At 41.5% G+C, this 23450-nt stretch overlaps 1 protein-coding gene across 2 annotated transcripts in view; it reads right to left on the reverse strand.

Annotated features, from left to right (window-relative positions):
* The window catches only part of LOC108436028 (collagen alpha-4(IV) chain-like), a 51044-nt gene that overhangs the window by 17151 nt on the left and 10443 nt on the right, over positions 1-23450 (reverse strand). For both annotated transcript variants that reach the window (XM_037530858.1, XM_037530859.1), the window contains exons 5-32: positions 22787-22921; positions 22410-22454; positions 20654-20770; positions 20508-20570; positions 19475-19510; positions 19234-19296; positions 19058-19093; positions 18927-18968; positions 16113-16193; positions 15985-16029; positions 14554-14616; positions 13853-13897; positions 11869-11922; positions 11731-11782; positions 10748-10852; positions 9214-9378; positions 7844-7852; positions 7640-7726; positions 7405-7559; positions 5315-5387; positions 5117-5223; positions 4648-4831; positions 2793-2861; positions 2579-2686; positions 2283-2501; positions 1049-1207; positions 807-974; positions 559-702 (exon numbers count right to left, since the gene is read on the reverse strand). In XM_037530858.1, the coding sequence (XP_037386755.1) occupies positions 559-702; positions 807-974; positions 1049-1207; positions 2283-2501; positions 2579-2686; positions 2793-2861; positions 4648-4831; positions 5117-5223; positions 5315-5387; positions 7405-7559; positions 7640-7726; positions 7844-7852; positions 9214-9378; positions 10748-10852; positions 11731-11782; positions 11869-11922; positions 13853-13897; positions 14554-14616; positions 15985-16029; positions 16113-16193; positions 18927-18968; positions 19058-19093; positions 19234-19296; positions 19475-19510; positions 20508-20570; positions 20654-20770; positions 22410-22454; positions 22787-22921 (2629 nt within the window). The remainder of the gene's footprint in view (positions 1-558; positions 703-806; positions 975-1048; positions 1208-2282; positions 2502-2578; positions 2687-2792; positions 2862-4647; positions 4832-5116; positions 5224-5314; positions 5388-7404; positions 7560-7639; positions 7727-7843; positions 7853-9213; positions 9379-10747; positions 10853-11730; positions 11783-11868; positions 11923-13852; positions 13898-14553; positions 14617-15984; positions 16030-16112; positions 16194-18926; positions 18969-19057; positions 19094-19233; positions 19297-19474; positions 19511-20507; positions 20571-20653; positions 20771-22409; positions 22455-22786; positions 22922-23450) is intronic.

Raw genomic sequence — 23450 nt, forward strand, 5'->3', positions numbered from 1 at the left:
AAAAAACGACAAAAATGGAGCTACAAGGTTTTCTGCCGACAGCCGCAATATGGAATTGGAGCTTTCTGTGTACTACTGTGTTTCTTATCACTATATAAAAGATGGATAAAGCTGCCTTTTATTGTTGCATGCAGTACAAGGTTTCAGAGTGAGCATGTGTGCTCACTTAGAATACAATTTAGATCAGTATGCTTAAGATAAGACAAGACAACTTTATTGGCCATTAAATTTGCATGAAATAGAGATTTGTCTTTGGCAATCTGGCACAGAAATACATACATAGACACATGAAACACTTAAAAATACTTACAGTACACACCAGTGCAAATGAAGTATGTAGGGGGTTATTTACTATGTCCTTATTTAGAATGCTCACAGCAGTGGGCACTGATTTGTTTAATCAGAATTTGAATAGATACGTCATGTTTGTTTACACTGCACAGATATTGGAAGACCGAGCTCATAGAGGAGAAGACTAATACCCATTTCTGTGCAGGATTTAAAAAGTTCAACAGTTTTCTGTTACTATTAAGGATAATACAGTGCAAACATCAATACCTTTGACTCCCTTGTAGCCCACATCTCCTGTCACACCAATTTGCCCCTCATCACCTCTCACTCCTTGTCTACCTGGTGGCCCTGGAAAACCTGGGTCTCCAGGTAATCCTTTTAATCCAGTTAACCCAGGACGTCCTCTTATCCCTTCAGAACAGATTTGTGCATGCATGTCAATACATTCACACAATTATGGATCATAGAGAGTTAAGATACTGAACACATTTTTCAACCTGAAAAGGAGTTCTTACCTTTTGATCCAAAAAGCCCATACAGCCCTGGTTCACCAGGTGTTCCTCTTAAGCCAGGAGGTCCAGGGGCACCAGGAGGACCAGGTGGACCAGGCTGTCCTTGAGGTCCCTTCAGTCCAATTCCAGGAAAACCAGCCAGTCCCTTTTCTCCTTTAACACCACTGATGCCTTAAAGGAATTACAATGTCAGTTAGTGATGAGACTGTCATTTGGAAGCAAATTCAGAGCTCTTAGTGTCTTACCCAGCAGCCCAGGCAGGCCTGGCAGTCCTTGGGGACCTGGGGACCCTTGCTCACCACTACAAAAAGTAGGGCTAACTCCTGGTAGTCCAGGTGGACCTGGGACCCCAACTTCTCCAAGCTGTCCATCACATCCTAAAGGTCCAGGACGTCCAGGTTGCCCTGCACAAAATACAATAAGCTTACCCTTAGATTTCATCACCAACGAAAAATAAAACATGATGTCATTTTACAGTAATTATTCATCCACTCTACAACAATGAAACAAGAGGAAGAAATCTACTGAAAATACAAATATACACTACATGGCCAAAAGTGTATGGACACTACTCCTAATTACTGAGTTCAGGTGTTTCAGGCACACCCATTACTAACAGGTATATGAAATCAAGAAAATAGCCATGCAATCCCCATAGAAAAACACAAGCAATAGCGCAGTTGTACTGAAAAGCTCAGTGATTTGAAACATGACACTGTCATAGGATGCCACCTCTGCTGCATGCCAGCTTGTGAAATGACTGCTAGGTCTGCCCTGGTCAACTGTAAGTGCTATTACTGTGAAGGGGAAGCATTTAGGAGCAACAGTGAGCTCTATGAAGACATGACTTGATGAATTTAGTGTGTAGGAACTTCAGTGGCCTGCACAGAGTCCTGACTTCAACCCCACTGAACACCTTTGGGATAAATTAGAACGTCAACTGCAAGCCAGATCTTCTTGTCCAACATCAGTACCTGACCTTACAAATGCTCTTTTAAATGAAATTCCTATAGACATACTCCAAAATCCTATGCAAAGCCTTCGCAGAAAAGTGGAGTCTGTTATAGACAAAGGAGGGACAACTCTTTATCGGTATCCAAAGTTTTGGAATGAGATGTCCAACAAGCTCATATAGGTATGATGGTTAGGTGTCCACATAGTTGAGGCCATGTAGTGTTTCCATGTATTGTCATTGTTAAGCACTGAAACAATGACAATACATAAAAATGCTGGAGTTTAAGACTCAAACCTGTCAATATATAATTGAATATATAAATGAATTTGAATATAAATGCAATTGAAAAATGACAATAATAACTATAGACATCTAAACGTAAAAAACATAACATTTGTAGTGGCAGCTGATGGTCAAGTTTGGAATTAAGTACTACAACGAACAGAATAAGTGAAATGACTGGGAAGGCACTTAAGTCTGTCAAACACAGAGATGATGGAGAAAATATTATGATATACATGTACCGTTTAATCCATCAGAACCTTGTTGACCCCGCCTGCCCTTTGGACCAGGGTTTCCAGGTAACCCTGTTTGTCCAGGAGGGCCTGGTCTGCCTAGGAGGGACTCTCCTGGAGGCCCCTTTAACCCTGGACGTCCTTGTGGCCCTGGTGATCCCGGTGCACCAATATAGCTGCGTCCAGAAGGACCTGGATCACCTGGATCACCTAGCAATCCTGGAAAACCTATAAGGGCATAAATTGCTATCAGTAGTCAGAAAATGTAGGATCTAAAGAGACACATGCATGGGATTCCAGCTTACCAGGAGGTCCATAACCTCTACTGTCTCCATCATCTCCTTTTTCACCTTTTGGCCCTGGTAAACCAGGAGAGCCTCCATATCCAGGTGGTCCTGGTGGCCCAGGGGCTCCTAGTTATCACAGAAGACAACTTGCAATTTTACCACCAATCCAATGTATGAAACTAGCAAATGCAAATGATTAAAAATATTTTTTTTGCGAAACACAGAAGTCAACCTGGGTCGCCGGGGTCACCTGGTGGGCCTTCTGGGCTAGGGTTCCCCGGAATACACGGAACCGTATCCCCTAAAGAACAAACGTAAAACATGTATTTAGAAAAACCACTTGAATTAATCAGAGAAATCTAGGAATATGGAGCTTATGGGTTTATAATGATTACTGACAATACACACCTTGTTTGAAACACTGTAAACAATAATGTATTAATGTTCAATATGCACTCAATATGAACCTACATTTTTGTGTCGAGCGTATTAATATGTTAGCTAATTATGGACTATTTGCTTATACGTGAGGTGCTGGGTTCAAAGGTACAGTGAAATAACAGAGGCTTCATCAAACTCAAGGCAAAACAGAAAGTGCAATATCTGTGATAAAGAGATCAGTGTTAATAAATAAGTTTAAGAAAATAAAGTTTGCAAAATGTTAACTCAGACTGGAAGCGTACGCTGTGGCCATGATGCTACGTGTCTTCTTGCACATACATCAGAGCTCAGACTGGAGCTCAGAGCCTCAGCCTTGTTTGTTGTGATGAGTTCTGGCAGCGGATGAGGATGAGAACACAGGTGCTGCTGCTGACATAATCTCTCTCAGGGAGACGAGTGTGGTGCGGGGGGTGATGTTAACTTGAGCGACTCTAGCCAGTCTGTGTATCACCCTTCGTGCTGCTTTCCATGGTAAAAAACTAACCAAATAAAATAACTTGATGAATAAAAGAGTGAGACTAAAAACAAGAACTGAATCTAAAACTGTGATAATTAAAGCAATATTTTTTTCCCACTTTGCTTCTCGATAGTGATTCTATTCTATAAACGCCATTCAAGTGGTAGAAGCGACTGATAAAACCTGTATTTGAATGACAGGGTTACAATTGCAGATGCTGTCATAGCAACACCTTCCGCCCGAAGACTGCTGGGATAGGCTCCAGCACCCCCCGCGACCCTGATGGAGAAGCGGCTTAGAAAATGGATGGATGGATGGATCATAGCAACACAGAGGGCGTTTACATGCACTTAATAATCCAAAAACTGCAGAAGATCAGATTTAGAATCTGATCAACATGTTTACATGCACTTGAGTAATCAGATAATGGGAAACTCCAGGTCTGCATGAGTCAAGCAGTAACCAGATTTCTGCTTTACACCCAGCCGATAAACTCACCGAAGAAGATGTGACGCAAATGTAAGATAAAACTCAAATTTCATGCTGCAGCTTTTTTATTTTTAAACATTGCTCCATTCTACCTGTAAATATGAACATATATCATCCAGAAGATGAAGAATATTTAAATCCTTGACGCTGTCAAGCATGCATTTGGCCTCAGTGCCGCTTTAAAAGTGTTTTGCTGTGTCTCGTATTTTCCAGTACCACTGTCTGTTCTTGCACATGCGCAGATTGAGAAATGACAGAAATCTGGGTTAGAATTTACATGCACTGAGAAATCTGATAACTGAGCTAAAACCCAGCTCTCTTTAGCAGATTTCTAGACCTTACTCTGATCTTTGAAATCAGAGTGTGCTGTTTACATTACCACTTGATCATTTGACAGTCAGATAACTGTAGAAATCTGATTACGATCTGATAATTGAGTGCATGTGAATGCACTCACAGTTACTGGGCTTCAGCCTGACCATTTATCCATTGTTGTCATCCCCTGGAAACATTCTGAACTTCTGCAATGAACATTAAATTATGGATGATGTATTGTATTTCACACACTTTATTTTGAGAATGAGTATTTTGAGTACTCGTAAGACTGTAAAATGCTATTTGGACCAGCCTAATGATACACTGTACACTCCTAAGAGAACACAACTCTCAGTGAGTTTGTCAGAGGTGTGTGCAAATATACCTTGAGGACCTGGAGATCCAGGAAATCCAGGTGGGCCTTCAGGGCCCTGGTCTCCTGGTGGCCCAGGTGGCCCCCTTTGCCCTGGAACACTGAGGCCTGGAGGACCTGCAGGTCCTGTTGGTCCTTTAAGCCCTGCAGCACCAGGGTATCCTTTGATTCCTTTGAGACCCAGATAACCATCTCCCTAGCAGAAGGAACGGCATTTGACAAGCACAATTACTCAAAAGCTGCCACCAATTTTTCTAAAACTGTAAAACAGATTGTCTATGTTGTTGCTCTGATAACATACAGTACATGAAAAATTGTCACACTTCACGCTTACAGTCACAGATTGTGGCTACACAATTTATTACCCCCCTTTACCCTGGCAGGTGTTTCTGATAAAATGGCCAATAAATGTACGCACAAGGTAAACAACATGAACCTAATAAACTGGCAACATCTTGCTAGTGTCTGGTCATGGACTCACCGGTGGTCCTGGATCTCCAACCACACCAGATTGTCCAGGAAGGCCTGGTTGACCACTAGCACCTGGTGGACCAGCAGGCCCAGGATCGCCCTGATCTCCCTTTACGCCTTTGTAAAGCAGAACCAAAATACAAATTAACAGCACAATGTCAATGTAAAATGAAATGCAACCAACTGGCTGACCTAAAATAAATCTTACCTCTTACACTGGAAGAATAAGGGTCTCCTTTCTGACCTTTGAAACCCTGAGGACCAGGTAGACCTAGACTTCCCTGGAAATGAATGGTTTCATAATCAGAATTACTAGACAGTTAGCTCTGACCACACAGTCTGAAAAACTGAAAACTCTTCTACTTGTGTTACAGTGTTTTACAGCAGCACATTTTTTGTAACAGTAGCTGTTATTTGTGAGTTGTGGTGAAACTACTTTTTTTTAAGAAATTGCCAGCATTAAAACACGTCTGAAATACATTACTGCACGAAAGTCAGACCTCCATCTCATTTATTTTAATTTCCATTCAAAATGGTCAGTATGTATGAGATTAATGAAGATTAGATATAAGATAATGCTAAACTTCTAAGACTTGAATGAGGCAGAAGAAGGTCAAAGTACAATTAGAGAAATAACACGAGTTTCCAAAACTTGATTACGATCTAGAAAGAAAGTGAGCCTCCTAACAACCACCTGGAAAACTGGGTAGACTACCCAAACTTTCCCCGTCAGATAAACAGCACTTAAAGCTTTCATCTTTGAGAGAGAGGAGAAAATCAAGCTTCACTCTAGGCCTGTACAATATTGATAAAATGTGCTGTTTCATAACACTGTCAGATATCCCAATGACAACGAGACTCAACAGAATATTATTAAAATAGTGTGTGTGAACAGGAATCTACCTAAACCTTTGTTTAAGCAAATGGCAAAATAAAGAAATTACAAAAGCGACATTCATTGTGGGGCAAAATCAAAATGAAACAGTTACTTACATCAGAACTGCAAGGACATTTTTATAGACTGAAAAGCTGAGAAGCAGACAGGATTACCTCACCTCACCTTCTGTATCAAGGCTAATAAATAGATATGAATGTAACTTTATATGGAATGAATATAAATTTATATGAATGGATAAATCTTTATCTTTATTTATTTATTTATGTGGGCAGCGTAGTGGCGCTATTGCCTCATAGCAAGAAGGGCCTGGGTTCGATTCCCCGGACGGGTGACCAGAATATGTCACGCGTTCCACGGACTTCAATTCCCCGCAGCCCTTGGGAGATCACGTGACTGCTCAGTCACAACCGGAATCCGACACGGACTCCATTTCCCAGGAGTCCCAGGGAACACACATGACCAAGGACCCGTTCAATCCACCTATCAGCGCTCATGATCACCTGAGTACAAACTTACAACACCTGTGCTAGATAGCATTTAAGCCCGGGCTTAGTGTCTAAGGGTTGTGAAGTAGTGCATCCTGGTGACTTACTGAGCGGTTCTTCATGTTTGCCTTCTTGTGTATTTTGACCATTGCCTTGCCCTTTTTGTACTGTTGCCTCTCTTGATTGCTCCGTGTTTTGACTCTCTGGACTGTTTTGTGACTACGATTTTGGGTTTTCCTCTGGTTAGCATTAAATCTACCATTTATCTAGATCTGCACTCGTCTGAACTCTGTTCCAACTTAACAGAATACTTTGTTTTTCTTTCGCAGACTTTGTTCTCCCTGTTTCTGTGTAGGTTTCCTCCTACAGTCCAAAGACATGCAGTCAGTGAATTGGAGATATTAAATTGCCCTGAGGTGTAATGTGTATGTAAATGAATATGTCTGTGTATGTCCTGGGATGGACTGGTGGCCTGTCCAGTGTGTTTTCTGCATTCTGCCCGATGACACAAGCAGCTTAGATACCGTGTGTGTGCATTTATTTAAGTTTTTAAATATGTTTGTTGTGAGGGTAAACATTAGTGTCACACACATAAAACACAATACTGCGTGTGAGGACAAGCCTAATGCTTGATGAGGCCATGTAGTTCAGGATGGAGGAGATCTTGAGCTGTACATGCATGTGTTTTGTAATTGGCTGTTTATTTGGTTGGACATTATTTGTACATTTCTGTGAAATCTTCTGTTAAATATGTTTGCTGTTTTTTTTCATGGTGTTGAAAAACGAATCATGTACTTAATGCTCAAATTTACTGGGAATTAAATGAATGAAAAGTGGTCTCGGACTTCCCAACAGTACTGTATGCATACCATTCTGGATTCCTCAAAGGAAAGATCTGTTTTTGGGTTCACTTACAGGAGGGCCGATCAGACCTGGGTCTCCTTGTGGCCCTGGCTCACCCTTCTGTCCTGCAGCCCCAGGAAGCCCATTGTATCCTGGAGGTCCAGGTGGGCCGATAGCGCCAGGCTGCGCTGATCCACCAGAGATGCAGTAGTTATCACCAGGACAGCCTGAGAAATGAGTAGGCATTAAATCATGTGTTCACTAAGACAATCTAATCTTTAAAGGGAAAACACACACAAATACACACCTTTCTGCCCTTTAAATCCTTGTTCCCCAGGAAATCCTCTGTCCCCTCTGTCCCCGGGCAGTCCCTCAGGACCAGGGAGGCAACGACCTTCAGAAACAAACATGGAATATCAAAACACTGAAAAAAAAGTGATGTATGGGATTTACTTGAGCCAAATATTTACTGGTAAATGAGGTCATATATACAGTAGTAAAAACAGCTCACCATGAATTTCTGAGTTGTTGATGTGACACCGTGAGGGAAATGCAGAGAGAGGACAGTAAGAAAAATGCAGAAAGGTGAAGAAGTGAATCAGAATCAGTGAATTACTTATAATAAATGACCAGATTCAAATTCAAGAACTTCATTTTCTTGCATTACATGACAGAAATTTCTCTGATGCTTCAGTAAATTGAGCTCATGATGTAATTGATGATATTAACGAGTCTCTGTGGCGGCTGTGAAGGTGTCGAGGAAAAATATGGACCCGAGAAATTCTTGTTAGTTTTTATTGTTTTTATGTTTATTTGAATTATGAATACGACTTTATTCTAATGTATATTGTGATAAACTCACTGCTGAGGGAAACTGGTTAAACATTTGCTTAGATTCCTAAAACTTTCACACAGTACTGTAGATACAATTAGTGCTTGTTGCAAAATGCATAGCATAATGTACATAAAATAAGCTGACCGTATGTGCTGGACAAGTCTGCTAAGCCTGATAAGCCTGATAAGCCTGCTCGATAAATACACACATACATTGGGCTGATAGATTTTTAATACTGAGGTCAAGATTTGATTCAATTTTTGGTTATGTTATGGCTTAAAAATATCTTGATTCTATAGAGCTCTAATTATGTACTATTATATGGTGTGGGTACATGGAGAGCATAAGCCCCGCCCCTCTTCACCCCCTGTACTCTGATAGGCTGCATACAAATGCCTAGTTTTGATCAGTGACAGTGGTTTCCAAGAAAGATGGTGATTGAAAGATGCTTGGAGGAGTCCAAGGGGTGTATCATCATGCAGTTTTAAATTATTAGATTAGATTCGGTTCAACTTATTATTATTCTACAGTTACAGACTGTAGTCCATCTGTTTGTCTGATACTTTGTTACCCTGCTTTTCAGTGGTCAGGACCCCCATGGACCCCCACAGAGCAGGTACTATTTGGGTGGTGGGTTATTCTCAGCACTCCAGTAACACTGATGTGGTGGTGGTGTGTTAGTGTGTGTTGTGCTGGTCTGAGTGGATCAGACACAGCAGTGCTGCTGGAGTTTCTAAACACCTCAGTGTCTCTGCTGGACTGAGAAATAGAGCAGGAAGGACTAGAGGATGACCAACACAAGCTATGCTGACACACATGAGCTGCTGTCTCTACAGTCTGTAACTGTAGAACTACAAAGTGCAGCTATACAGTAAGTGGAGCTGATAAACAGGACAAGGCAACTGTCTGTCCAAATATGAATAGTGCAATTATGACATGTTATACCTTCATCTATACCGTACTGAAAGTGTTACATTCGTTATGCACAACTAAATGGAAAAATACTGCAACATTTGAAATAAGTATGAAAAAAATAAATAAAATACCTGATAGACCAGGTGGCCCTCTGTCTCCTTTTATCCCAGGGGGCCCAGGCAGCCCGGGTGGCCCTGGATGTCCTGCTTGTAATTCAATAACATTCGACAAACCCGGGTCTCCCTTAAACCCCTTAGGTCCCTGAGGACCCTGCGGGCCAGCTGGACCTGCTGGACCTGAAACAGTGGACATCATGACGGAATGAAAGAGGTGAGGAAAAGAGGGAGAAGTTTAGGAGTGGATAGGAGCTTTTGGATTTTCCTATTTTCATTCAAAATCCATCTTATGCTAGCCCCCACAGAATGAATGATTTTCATATTTTCATACTTGACAAAGAAAAATATTAGCTTTGCTTCCCAGATAGCAAGTGCACGTTGGCCAAACGTTGGTTAGTGTTTTCACAGTCGCACGGCAAGTATCACCGCCAGAATGTCGGCCTATATTTGGTTGCATTGAACTGTTGGATGATAAATGTTAAGGAATTAAAAATCAAAATCCTACTGTTTACCAAATGTCAGCTCTATGTTTGTAGGCAGATAGGCAATTATTTAAATTATGTAAATCATTTGTACTAATCATTTCGTCATAGTGATGTTTCACAGTTTACATTAATAGTGCACATTATGTTATTGTTTATTTTTTGTCTGATGTTCAGACAAGAGCTTATCATGCTTATCATTCATGAAAAAAATAAAATATATATATATATATATATATATATATACACACACACACACACACACATATATATATATCCTTCTTCAAACTCTTCTTATCCTCCATGTCTTTATATTTGGTTGGTGTCATTACATGTCAATTTGAATTCTACCAATCAGGATTCAGTCTATTTGACAAACTCTAATGTTGTGCTATGGCTCATCTACTGTTATTAGAAGCAGCTCATGCTACAAAAACAACACAGCATGTATCCAGAGTCAAATCACTGCTGTCGGAAAAAAACCTCCTCCAAAATAGTAACTTTACAGGAGAAGAAAAAACCTACGTTACTTTTAATGTAAGTCAATGGAACCAGACTTTTCTCCAAGTCATTTTGGGCCATTTTTTGGTCCATTCATTGGGAAATTAACACACAGTGTAAAGAGCAACAGGCATGTTAGAATTACGCCAAAAACTGAAAAATGACTAAAACGGAGATACAAGGTTTTGTTCTGACAGCAGCTAAAACGTTAAACATGTTGATTTTACAGACAGTAGAAAACTGCCATCAATGAGAAAAGCAAGTTCTTGTGTGTGTTAAATTCTCCTCTTCTGGTGTGGAACATCATAAAAATAAATTACCATCAGCAGCGAACTCAAACAGGGCCTGCCTGGAAGCGGACCAAGACCTGTGACTTTTGGCAGACTGCGGTTCTATGACAGTTCTATGCAGGTTCAATGCGGTTCTATGACCTAAAAACGAACACTCCAAACAGGTCATCTTTTTCGACTTGACTGTATTTGGAATAAGGACCTAAAGGATCAACTTTAAAGTGGTGTAGTCAGTTTTCAAATGAATAGATGAAGATAGATGAATAGAAGATTAACCTAGGAGGATCTGTCCTGGGTATCCAGGTCTTCCTGGGTTTCCCATCAGTCCCAAATCCCCTGGGGGCCCTGATGGTCCACGTGGCCCTGGGTCACCTGGGTAACCTAAGACAAATGCGAAAAAGTGAATTTCGAAGAAACTATTACTATGCTTTAGAGGTATATCAGATACATTGGAGAGATATTATAAAAGAGTCTTTTTGGCTGTTTTATCTACCAAAAGAATTAAATTTCTTCTAGCTCAGGGGTCGGCAACATGCAGCTCCAGAACCCCATGCAGCTCTTTTACTGCCCTGTTGCGGCTCCGCAGCAGAATTAGATTCTTTAGATAAAAATAAATTATCTTCCTTTGCAGTAAAATAAAGCTCTGTTGATCTTTTTAACACAGTTCTAGCAATAAATGGTCTTAAACACTGGAGTTAATGTTTAACTGCTATTTCACCCTTTAACCCTGAAGGTTGGTGCGCAGACTGCTGGTCACCAAAGAAATGCAGACAACAGTCTCATCTACCTAATGGCTAATTAAAAAAAGGCAAAGAGAGAGATTTAAGACCAACATTGATTATTTGGAGACAGAGTGACTTCTTTGCATTTACAATCACTCCAGCTGGTTTCCTGATACTTTTAATCTGCAATGAGAAACTAACACTACAAAGTCGTGAAGCTGAAGCTTCTCATTTGCCAGCTTCTTGACAGAATTGTCCCATTCCACCTTAAATGGTGCAGCAGTTACATTCAGACACCTCAGGCACCATTTGAGGTTGAACAGGACGATTCGAACAAGAAGCTGGTGAATAAGAAGCGACTTCAGCCTCGTAAAAAGTTGAACGTTGAGAGAAGTTTCCTGCTGGAGATGTGAGAAAAGCGTCTATAGCTCAGATAAAGCTTAAAGGACAAAATGGCTCTTCTTAACATTTGGGTTGCTGACCCCTGTTAGAGGTTCTATATATAATTGCAAAAGTCCAGTTTCTAGGGTTGTTCACCTGAACTGCCATCACCTGGAGGACCTTTCAAACCTGCATCTCCTCTTTCACCCTGCAGAAAAGTCCAGGGGAAAAAAAATCACAGTTGACTCCATGTGTTTAAGTATAGAGGTCTGATTATTACCGGTGCTGACTTACCTTCAGACCAGGATGACCACGGTGACCAGGCGCACCTGGGTCTCCATGAGGTCCCTAAGAAATGAGCAAGAGTTGCTTCAGCACTTAAAATGCCAGTGAACACAGTACAGTACACACAGGGCTTTGGGGGGCAGGTGTCACTCAGTGGATGGTGGGTGGCGCTGCTGATGTGACCTCACTTATCTGCTCACTGCTACCTGCCCCTCAATTTTATTTACACATTAGACATTGAGGGCCTTGGGGGGCAGCGTGGCAGTGTGCTGTTATTCAGTACTACATTGCCTCTGTCCCTCCAATTTTAATTGCACTGTAGCTCACACACATTCTTTTCATTTCACACACATATTGAGTGTGTGGGGGGGGGGGTGGGCAGGTCCTCTCACACCGGTTTGGTGCACCCTGCCTGGTGGGGAGACCGGCCGGTCATTCGGGGCCGGGGTGGCTGCCTCCCTGGGTTACCGCTGACCCGTGCTGGTGTCCGCCCGCCGATACTGTGAGTCCATGTATGTTCCGTGTGTATGCATGAGTGGGTGACTGGTGTGTGCAAGTGTGGGTGTGGGTGTGTGTGGGTGCATGTGAACATGTGTGTGTGGACAGCTGGGCCTGGGTCTATGACTTGCTGAGCCTGGACATCTGTGGTACATGGTGGTGGGCAGGAGTTACCCCTCCCCACCGCTCCCCGCTGCTTGCCGACTCCGCCCCACACCCGGGGTATGGGTGCCCTGTGGGTCCCTGGGTGCATGACTGGACATCGTGGCGTGGTCCCTGCCCTGCTCCCTTGGCGGTTGTGTCCTGAGGGTGGTTTGGGCCTTTCTGGCATGGGGGGGGGGGGGTCCTGCCGGGGGTCGGCCGGTCTCGGGCGCCTGGGCCCTCGGGGGCCGCATGCTCGGCTCATGCTGGGGATGTTGGCCTGCCGGGGGGGGTGGGCTGCTCATTGCCTCTGGCTCTCCGGTCACTTGCCCTTTGTCTGTGGGCGCTCTGTCTGGGGCCTCCATTCTTCGTCCTCTGGGGCGTGCACGCGGTGGCCGTCGGAGCGTGTGGCCTCAGGTCTCCTGAGTTCCTAATGGGCTGTGGATGGTCCGGGTCCCCCGGGTCCTTCCCTATCTGTCTCTGGACCACGGGGGCATGGTTGCGGCTTCTTGCCCTCATTGCTGAGCACATTCCATGACACATGACACGTGAACGCATATACACACATATACACATTGCTGCAAACAGTAGAATTGTGTGTGGTGGGTGGGTGTATATGTATAGAGGCATATGTATAGATATGTAAACATGTGTATGTATGTAGCAGCAAATAGTAGAATTATGTCTGGGTGTATATATGTATATGTATATGTGAATATGTATATGTATGTATATCTGTATAATTGTTTTTTTCCCCTCCCCTTTTTTTTTTTTTTTTTTTTTTTTTTTTAACTTACTTATTTATCTATTTATTTTTATTTAGTTGTCTGTTTATTTACTTATTTTATTTGTTTTTTCTCTCTTTTTTATTATTATTATTATTATTTTTTTTCTTTTTTCTATTTATTTATTTACTTACTTAATTATCATTATTATGATTTATTATTATTATTATTATTATTATTTTTTTTTTTTTCTCTCTCCTCCCTTCTTCTCTTTCTTTCCTGTCCTCTTTTTTATTGCCTGTCAGGCCTGGCCAAACAAATAAAATAAAAACTTTAACAAGAATAGGCTTTAGTAACCTATAGAGCTTTTTCTTGTGAAAACAAATATGTTTGGTACATCAGTACATTCGGATTACCATTCCGATTGCAAAAATGGCCAGACATGACAGGTTAAAAAAAAAAAAAAAAAAAAAAAAAAAAATGCCAGTGAAATAAAATGCTGCTACTTTAAATGCTGGGTTCATACTACTGTATAAAGTTAAGCTAAATGTCATTACAGTTCTCTGATTACTGCCAAAGTAATTCAGTTTTGGGCACCCTAGACAATAAGAAAGAAGATTGATCATAACCTGTAAACCTGGAAGTCCTGTCAAGCCATCAATACCTGGGAGACCCTGGGGATATGTGGAGAAAGAACAGAAAAAGTTATGATAAAGCTGTAAGCCACGAGAGGCCATGCTTTAAAGTGATTTTATGAATAGCATGAATAAAATCCCCTTACGGTCCAGCATTTAATACATCGCAACGTATCCCATTTTTTTTCAAGGGGATGTATCGGAAATGTCTGACCCGGTTGTTCTGTGCATGATGCTTCCAGTGTGTCAGGTTTGGGGAACGTGGTGCATCGAAATAATGAGTGATGGGTAGAGCTGAACTTTATGCAAATCAAGCCAGGTGGTATTGCTGTGGATATGTGTTAAATCTATACGTACAGGAAATGTGTAAGTAGCATGTACTAGTCTCACATTCAATAATATCCATGAATTAGAGACATTCTGACGTTCAAGATATATAAAGTAAAATATGCTGCAAGATTAATGAATATGGAGTGGGCAATGTTTCTCCCATGTATGAGCAGTGAGCAGGAAAAAAAAAAGCCAAATCCAGGACAAAGACAGCTTAACCACACCTGCCTTGATGGAAAATTCACACTGCAACGTAATGCTAGCACTTAGCAGCTTTTCCCAGTTTTAGGAGTCACTACAACTGTGTCAGATTCTTCTCCATTGGCTTGCTTCAAATGGCACAACCATACTGATGAGTCTCTCACCCGAGGGCCATGCATTCCCGGAATTCCCTTTTCTCCTTTCACCACAGGACCTGTTGCAATTCCCTGAAGATGAGATAAATATAAGAGCTTGGAATTTTTGTCACTCACTCACACCACAAAATTGGATGTATGGGGCCCAAGTTGGAATTCTCATTTGGCCAGATAACTTTAGCCCAAAGATGAGTCCGATAGGAATGTCCCTCAGCTCTTTTCCTGTTGGACAAAAGCTTGACTCTGGGTTTAAGTTATCTGGGTGAACTGAGAAATCCTGCTTTGTGAAATACTCCCTGATTTCTGATGCTGAAAAATGTATAACTTGTACTTGATGGCTTCATTAGGCCTGTTGCAACCACTAAATAATATCTGACGGTTAAATAAATGCCATAAATAAGTGCAATTAACAATGTAACTGTCATTTTTTTCACTGTATACAACTGCAGCGCAAGCCTAAAGTGGCCGGTTGCATCAGGCTTCCTCGCTGTCAACACTTAGTATTTCCCAGCTGACAACAGACACAGCTCAATATCCTTTAAAGACATTATTAGCAAACTTCAAAGACAACTCACTGCCACCCTCTAAAGGTGATATAGCACCAGTCAGAGGCCATTGTTAAAAAAAAATCGAAATAATAGACTTTGAGAATTTTTGGAATAAAATCGTAATATTTCGAGTTGTCTTTTTTAGAGTAAAGTCTGGTTCATCTATATAAACAGTTTATTTAGCCATCCAAGCCGTTTCAGCCATTACTTATACTAATAACACTGATGTGCCAGGAGAGACAGGGAGACTGAGCATTTCTTTATTGGAGAAACCAGGATGAAAGAATAACTCCAACTCCTCAGGGAAGTTGCTACCTTCCTTTTGCAAACCCTTTGGCCACAATATTGTGACTTTTCCTGGCAATATCCCACTTTAATATCTTAATTCTATGGATTTCTTCTAGAAATACTACAACTGTTTTTTTTAACAGTGGACCTAAAGCGCCGTCATATGGACCTGCCTTGTAACTCATGTACTTACATTTAGCAAGCTGATGATTACCACTCAGTCTTTGCTTTGGGAGCTTCATAATAGTGGAGCCTCGCATCAGTGACACTTTGTGACACTTATAAGACCCATGACGTGTCTCAATAAATACTAATTAAATTTAACATCACTTCAATTTCTGCTTTCTTTATTTACATTTATTTGCCTCAGCCCAGTTGATGAAAATGTATTTAATTTACATTCATACGGCTCATAACTGTGGAATATAACTGTGATCAGCTCAAATAACCACAAACAGGTGATTATCTAACAATCGTGACAGACCTACACTGAAGGGTTTCCGATAGAATTATAATTGATCCAAAGTGTTGTGAAGTCACAGATTTACATCCCAACACACACACACATACACACACACACACGCACACACAAAATTGTACTCACATCTGGCCCATCTGGCCCACAGACTCCGTTGGCCCCTTTCTCCCCCTGGAGTGAAAATCATCAAGTGAACACTTGATAATTTTTTTAATGATGCATTGTTGAGCTGATGATGTCAAGACCGTCTCTACCTTCTCTCCTTTAATGAGGTGATCCTCAGGGGGCTCCACTAACTCATCTGGGCCAGGAGGACCTTGAGGTCCAAGATCTCCCTAGAAGACAGAACAAAGTGTAGTGTAGTATAGTGTGGTGTAGCATAATGGTTAACACCTCTGATCACCAGGGGGGGATTGAACACACTATATCAATAAGAGTCCATGGGCAAGACTCCTAACACTACCTTCGCCAACCTCTGTAAAGTGATCAAATTGTAAGCCGCTCTGGATAAGAGCGCCAGGCAAATGCCGTGAATGGAAAATGTAAAGACTGATTAAACTCTATGTTGTGTTCTTAGTAGTGCTTTAGTGAGCGAGCAACCGAGAAAGACTTTGCTATTGATATGTAAATACAGAATGGGATGTCACCACCGTGTACATCCCACCACAGGCTGTAAGAGGCTGTTAACAGGCAGGAGCCTCCACTTTTGTTGGGGACTTCAACAAAGCGAACTTTAGGGAAGTCGCTCCAAAGCACTTCCAAAACATCTCATGCAGCACATGAAGATCATGCACGCTGGACCACTGCTACTCCAAAGCCTGCTACTCCGACCTCCGTTTGGCAAATCGGATCATCCCTCCATTCCGCTCCTGCCCACCTATAGGCAGAAGCTGAAAAGGGCACTGCCCACCATCAGAGAGGGCCATCACTGGTCGGACCAGTCGGATTCAGCACTTCAGGACTGTTTTGATGACACGGACTGAGAGATGTTCCGCGAGGTGTCAGACAATAACATTGACGAATATGCAGACTCAGTTACCGGGTTCATCAGAGAGTGTATAGAGGATGTTGTGCCCACAAGAACAGTTTGTGTTTACCCTAATCAGAAGCCACGGCTCAACTGTGAGGTCCGTTTTGCTCTGAACTCGTGTACCACTGCTTTTAAATCAGGAATAAAGTATAAAAAGGAGTATAAAAAAGCCAGCTATGCTCTCCGTAACACCATAAAAGCAGCCAAACGTGAGTACAGGGCTAAAGGGGGGTCACAGTGCAACACCACCAACACAAGAAGCCTGTGGGAGGGGCTAAACACAATAATGGACTTTAAGAGGGAAACTTGTTCTGAGAACAACAGCGCTGTGGAACGAGTCCCTGCCCCAGCTACCGCTACGTCAACACCCCCCTCCGTCTCCATGGCTGACGGTCCCTGCACACACTGTCAAAGCCTGTGCACATCAGTTGGAAAGAGTGTTTAGACATTTTTTACCTCACTCTCACTTGTTCCCTCAAACTGACCACCATTGTGGTCTGTATCTGTATTCTATCCCTGAGTACCTGCATCTCATTTATTATCTACGTCAGACTATCTGCACACATGGAATGTGTACAGCAGCACATTTCATAGTTTTACTTCATAAGTTATTCCTGTACAACTGTACAATGGAATAGTGCAGTACTAATGTACATGGTTTACATGTGTATATTCAGAGTCAGTGTGTACAGTGTGTTCTTATTATATATATATATATATATATATATATATATATAAAATTTTTTCTTCTTTCTTCTACTTTTTTGCGTATTTAAAATCTATCACCTAAGATTTTCACTCACTTTCCACCTGTGTAAATGTGATGTGACAATAAACGTGATTTTATTTGATTTTTGAGATATTTTGCATATACATTTGATCAGGAGACAATTCTTCCCCAAGTGCATACACACACACACACACACACACACACACACACACACACACACACACACACACACACTTTCTAAACCGCTTATCTTTTAACCAAATAACAGTACATATTTTATTAAATAAATGATAAATAATAGTACTACTAATAATAATATAATTAATAGCACTTGCTGTCTCACCCCTAAAGTCCCATGCACTTGTACACATCTGCTATTTATCCATTTTAATCACATGACTGGTTCCTGAGCACCACCTGGTGGATGGATCACTCCTTTTCTGAAACAGCACACCCAAGACATAAAAGCTGCCTAGTGTTCACAGCTTGCCTAGACAGGTACAGTTTGACATGAATAAAGAGGCCCGTTCTGAAAAACCTTCATTACTCCTTAACCTTCATTATCAGAGCCCACCTGTTACAATATATTTAACCCCTTAGAATCGCAGGTTTATTACATACTAAGGCTTATTACTCAGTATCTACAGGGACTTCAGGATGGCATGCCCACTCCAGGTAAGGGAAAAGGAGTTTAAATATCTCGGGGTCTTGTCACGGGTGAAGGGAAGAAGGATCATGAGATGGGCCGCACGCTGGCACAGATGGCAGCAGTAATGCAGTCACTGTGCTGACAGGACGCAGAAACAAGCAGCAGAAATGAGCTTTCTTTGCAGGGTGGTGGGCTACACTCTACTTGATAGGGTGAAGAGCTCGCTCATGAACTTGGAGGGGGTGTACCAGGCACAGCCTACTGGGACAAGACCTCGGGGTCATCCTAGAACCCGCTGGAAGAATTAGATCTCCAAGGTTGCCTGGGAGCAGCTTGGGGTCCCCGGGAACGAGCTGGAGGAAGCTGCGGGGGATAGGGTCGTCTGGGATTCTCTGCTCTCCCAACTGCTACCAATCTGGACTAAGGGGATAATTATGATGATGATGATGATGATGATACAGAGACTTCAACACAAGTTGGCTGAGCTATTCATAGATTACAGAAGAGTGTAATAAAACTTTGCGAGTAGTCCACCAGTGGACTCTGGACATTTAAAGGGGTAAAGGAATAGTTGAAAAAAAAAGGTATCATTTATTTGCATGTCTGAAACATCATGTACACGCCTGATTTCAGTCTCATGGTGATTCCATTTTGCTCACCTCGTCCCCTTTTGGTCCTGGAAGCGACTGACCGCCATCACCCTGAGAACAAAGTCACTGTGTTACAATGTTTTTTGTTAAATGTACTTTATATGTTTGAGTTCATTCTAATGATATTCAGATACACTTACAGGTGGTCCTTGCAGCCCTGGAGGACCAGCAGGACCCTGTTAAAGGTAGGGCAGAGAATAGTGTCATATTATTGTAATATTTATTATACAATGTTTCACTAACTCCCTGGAAAAGCTTAAATTATGAAACCATTGACAGGCTGGGAAAATAAGAATGTGTGAAAATCTCATCTCACAATAAAGCCGGCTGGACCTGGTGGACCCCTAACTCCGGGGAGCCCATCAATGCCAGGAATTCCCTTTAAAAAAATAAAGTAAATGCACAGAAAGATCAACAGTGGGGCATTTGCAAGCTGATGTGTCAAATCAAAGTTTTAAGCACTTTTTAAAAAGCTCTGATTAGATTTAATTCAACATTTTAATATTTTTAAATTTCATTACATTTCAAGTCTTGGAAAGGACAAAACAGAAACTTACAGGTAGGCCAGAAGAACCAGGCAGACCAGGGTTTCCCTGTTAGAAGATCACAGATGTAGGAATACAGTTTGAGTTTCTCACTCACATAATTATACAGTAGTATTTAATGAGGCTATTTGTCAGGAACAGGTCCAACAGTCTGGAAGGCTTTAGCCCTCATTCTGCATGTCTTCTGTAGCTGGTCGATGAATGTGATTTAAAACCAAGGTGGCGAAGACTCCACAAACCACTTCCAGGCATGTGTGTTGCGTTTTTTCTCAAGCTTTTCAGACTTTCTCCTGTCGTTCACTTTAAACGGATCACATTAAATGGAGATTTCAAAAGCATTTGCATAACTAAATGACAGAGATGCAAACAGAGTCATTCAGAGTGGTTTGCTGTGAATCGCTCTGTTCTAGAGAAACTTACAGACTCAGAATTGGTCACAGTACTTATTTCCTCGCTCATCTAGAAGCGCTGCAAATATTCGAGTAGCACATGTCTATCATTTTCTATAATAATTTTACCCATTTGGATCTTTAAGGAATCTCTATTCTCAGTGGAAAATTAGGGTACAAGCTGTTATTTAAAGAGCTGATAGCATTAATTGGCTTGTTAAACCAGCCGTTTAGAGAAATGTTAGCTTTGAGTAACTCATTTGTTTGTTGTCATGGCTCAGGAAACTACCAACCTTACATAAAGCTGATTAGGAGCTCATTGTCAAAAACCCAATAAATCAACTTCTGTTTAATACCTGTTTATTAATCCAGTGAATTCAATCATTTGAAACCATGTCATTCAAAGTGGTCGCATGACAACGCAATCTGAGATCTGGTTGTTTCTTGAAACATCCTGCAATTGACTTAAGTTTCAACTCAGTTGCAGGAGACTTCATATCATGCAACCCAAGTGCAACTTAGTTTCATGTAGGTTTCAAGCAACTAAAGTTGCATGCAAGTACAAGCAAGCACTTTTGTACATCAACTCAAGCGGATCTTGAGAAGAATATAACCTGTTAAAAATAGATGAAATTCATAGTGTGAACTCAACGTACTGGAGGTCCCCCATTGGATACAAGTGTTGGCTCCCCCTTCATTCCTTTAGGACCAGGCTGGCCCTGAGTAGGCAAAAGGTAAGGTATATTATACTTCTGGATTTATAGTAAGCATGAGCCTTAAGTAAAAATGAAAGTATACTTACACGAGGTCCAGGTATTCTATTAATCCCAGGCAGCCCAGGAAAGCCAGGATCCCCACGAGTCCCATTACAGCCATCTAGACCAGGTGGGCCCGGAAGACCTCCAGCACCAACATGTCCCTAACACACATACACACGCATACCACACACAGGCACACTTAACATGACACACTTTGTTAGATATAGTGCTTATTAGTTGGGTTGCCATGACCTTCTTAAAGGGCCCATATACCACTTTTTTTTTCTTTCATTTTATTTTGTTCCCTCATATCAACTTATAATATTTGTGTGGTTTTATGTACCAAAACCATAATTCATTCCTACACTAACCTTTATTAATGTTTTCGTATTCCTTAGAATTTACAGAGGTGTCAAATCCAGGTTCAGAAAGTAAAAGACCTTCCCAGGATTTTGTTCCAACAGGCTGGACAGCTCTGCTGGTGGTGTGATCTAACTAGAGAAGCCAGCCTGTTGGAACAAAATCCTGGGAAGGACTTTTTTTACTTTCTGGACCTGAATTTGACACCTCTGGAATTAAACAGGCTGTTTCTGTCATGGTGCCGCTAAGACTCATACATGTCAATATGCTCTGCTCTGATTTTTTATTTTTTTTTAAAAGTGAGATCTGAAACGATCCTCATAACCTCAACACAAATGGGCAAAGCTAAACTGCAGGAGTGTCCAGTATGTCTTGAAACTTCAGCAATGTTTACACACTTCATCAGAATATTTCACTTCAAAAAAAGGGAGAAAAAGAGGTATTTCCATGATATGGGCTCTTTAATGAATTGGCAGTGGTCAACAAGTGATTAGTTGTCGGTTTGCGTGATGATAACGCATATTGTCACTTTCCAAAAACATATGTATCTTGATTTTTTTCGCCACATCATTTCAATATAGCAGTTTTACACTATGTGACAATTTTATCATTAATGGACCAAGAGAAATGTTCCAAAATAGTTTGGAATAAAATGTCTTTATATCAACTAAATGCTAAGAGTGTTTGCATATTTACCATTTTGGAGATACAGGGTTTTATTGGGCAGCCATGATTTTTATTCTCATTTTATTCTTATTAAATTCTCCTCCTGTTCTCTCCCACAGTGAGAAACTGATGGATGTGCACGTTTATATACATGTTTTGCCGCAATATATATACGTTTATAGGGAGCCCTGCTGGTGACTTACTGTAGAAATGAAAATAATACGTTGCCACGACTTAGTAAGGTGCGAGAACGAGATATTTCAGTCGTTATTAACACGTGGCCATGACTTAGTCGTCTCATTCCCACACCTTACTAAGTCGTGGCCACACATTAGGATCTTGTTCCCACGTGTTAATAAGGCGTGGCCATGCATTATTTTTATTTTTACTAGATGTCACCAGCAGGGCTCTGTATGTTTACAAAAAGTTGGTGGAGATGTTACTGCAGCTGATCACATGGTCCATTCCATTTACTAAAGTCTGGGTCTCCTAAAGCCTCTGTTATCAATAGCAGCAGACACAGTGATTGTTTTCTGTAAGGCTTTAGACGGTTTGTCCATTTTTACTGTTCAACCCTTTTCAAGCTTGATTAAATTCATTATGTGATTAATCGTGAAAATAATTCTTAGATATCTTATTTACTAAGAGAGTCAGTAGTGACCACCCTTGTAATTAGTTTGTATGTTACACAGTGAAAAGCAGGAGGAGCTCATATTCCTTGTGGTCATATAGAGGCGGTGTTGATCTTGTCAATGATGGACTAGTGATACTTACATCGACACCATTTGCTCCAGAAAAACCCGGGACACCGGTGCTCCCCTTGGGAAAGAAAAATCAACAGTCAGCAATAGTTACTCATGCACAATTGACACAGCTGGACTGTCAATACAAACAAGTCGACCGCTTGTTTTGAAAAGCAAATGATTATATTTGCATTGTAGCGACCGCAGTGACCACTGGTTTCTGTCACCAGTAAAGAAACAGTTCATAAGATTCCCTACAATGAACATCAAATCATTTTGAATGACTAATTTCATCCCACTGATTAGAATAAATTATAAAGACATTTTGAAAAATCAGCGGATTTCCTCTCCAGTCCTTACATAACATTATTGTCTGTGGTAACTGCTCATTGTTATCGACTCTCTTACTCTGTCTCCCAGAGGCCCCTCCAGCCCAGGCTCTCCCTGGTATCCCCGTCTGCCCTTTGCCCCCGGCTGTCCTGGTGGTCCACGTGGCCCTGATTCACCCTGAAGGCCCTGCTTGCCCAGCCTACCAGGAGCCCCCTGTACAAAACAGAGAAGCAATCAGTCCTGTTAGCAACATATTTCTTATACTGAATGCATTACAGGGAACACAAATGAACAGCCTACACTGACAAAAATGGGTCAAATGGATGAAAATGGCTATGATAGAAACAAACACAGTGCAACTGGTTCTATTCTCCCACCAGTTGTGTCTCAATTTCAAGAGGTGGGACCTTTCTGGTGATGTCTTCATACAGCCTCGTTAGGACTGTTCCATTTGTGTGACCGACAGGCTACTAAGGAGGAGTCTTCATAGGACCGTCCTACCAAGGACCCGCTCTACCTTGGCTGCAGCCTAGGCTTTGGAACGCAGCTATTGATTTAGTCACAAAACCGAATCAACTCTTCTTACATGAGTATATGGCTTCTATTAGATAAGATAGATTAGTAGCTAGGGACAATTTAGGAGACTTGATTAGGACTTGAAGATTAGGACTTGGGACTTTACTTAAGACTTGCCCATACGGACTTGAGACTCCATTGCCTTGACTTGGGACTTGACTCGGGA

Source organism: Pygocentrus nattereri, chromosome 19 (assembly GCF_015220715.1).
Source record: "Pygocentrus nattereri isolate fPygNat1 chromosome 19, fPygNat1.pri, whole genome shotgun sequence".
NCBI lineage: Eukaryota > Metazoa > Chordata > Actinopteri > Characiformes > Serrasalmidae > Pygocentrus > Pygocentrus nattereri.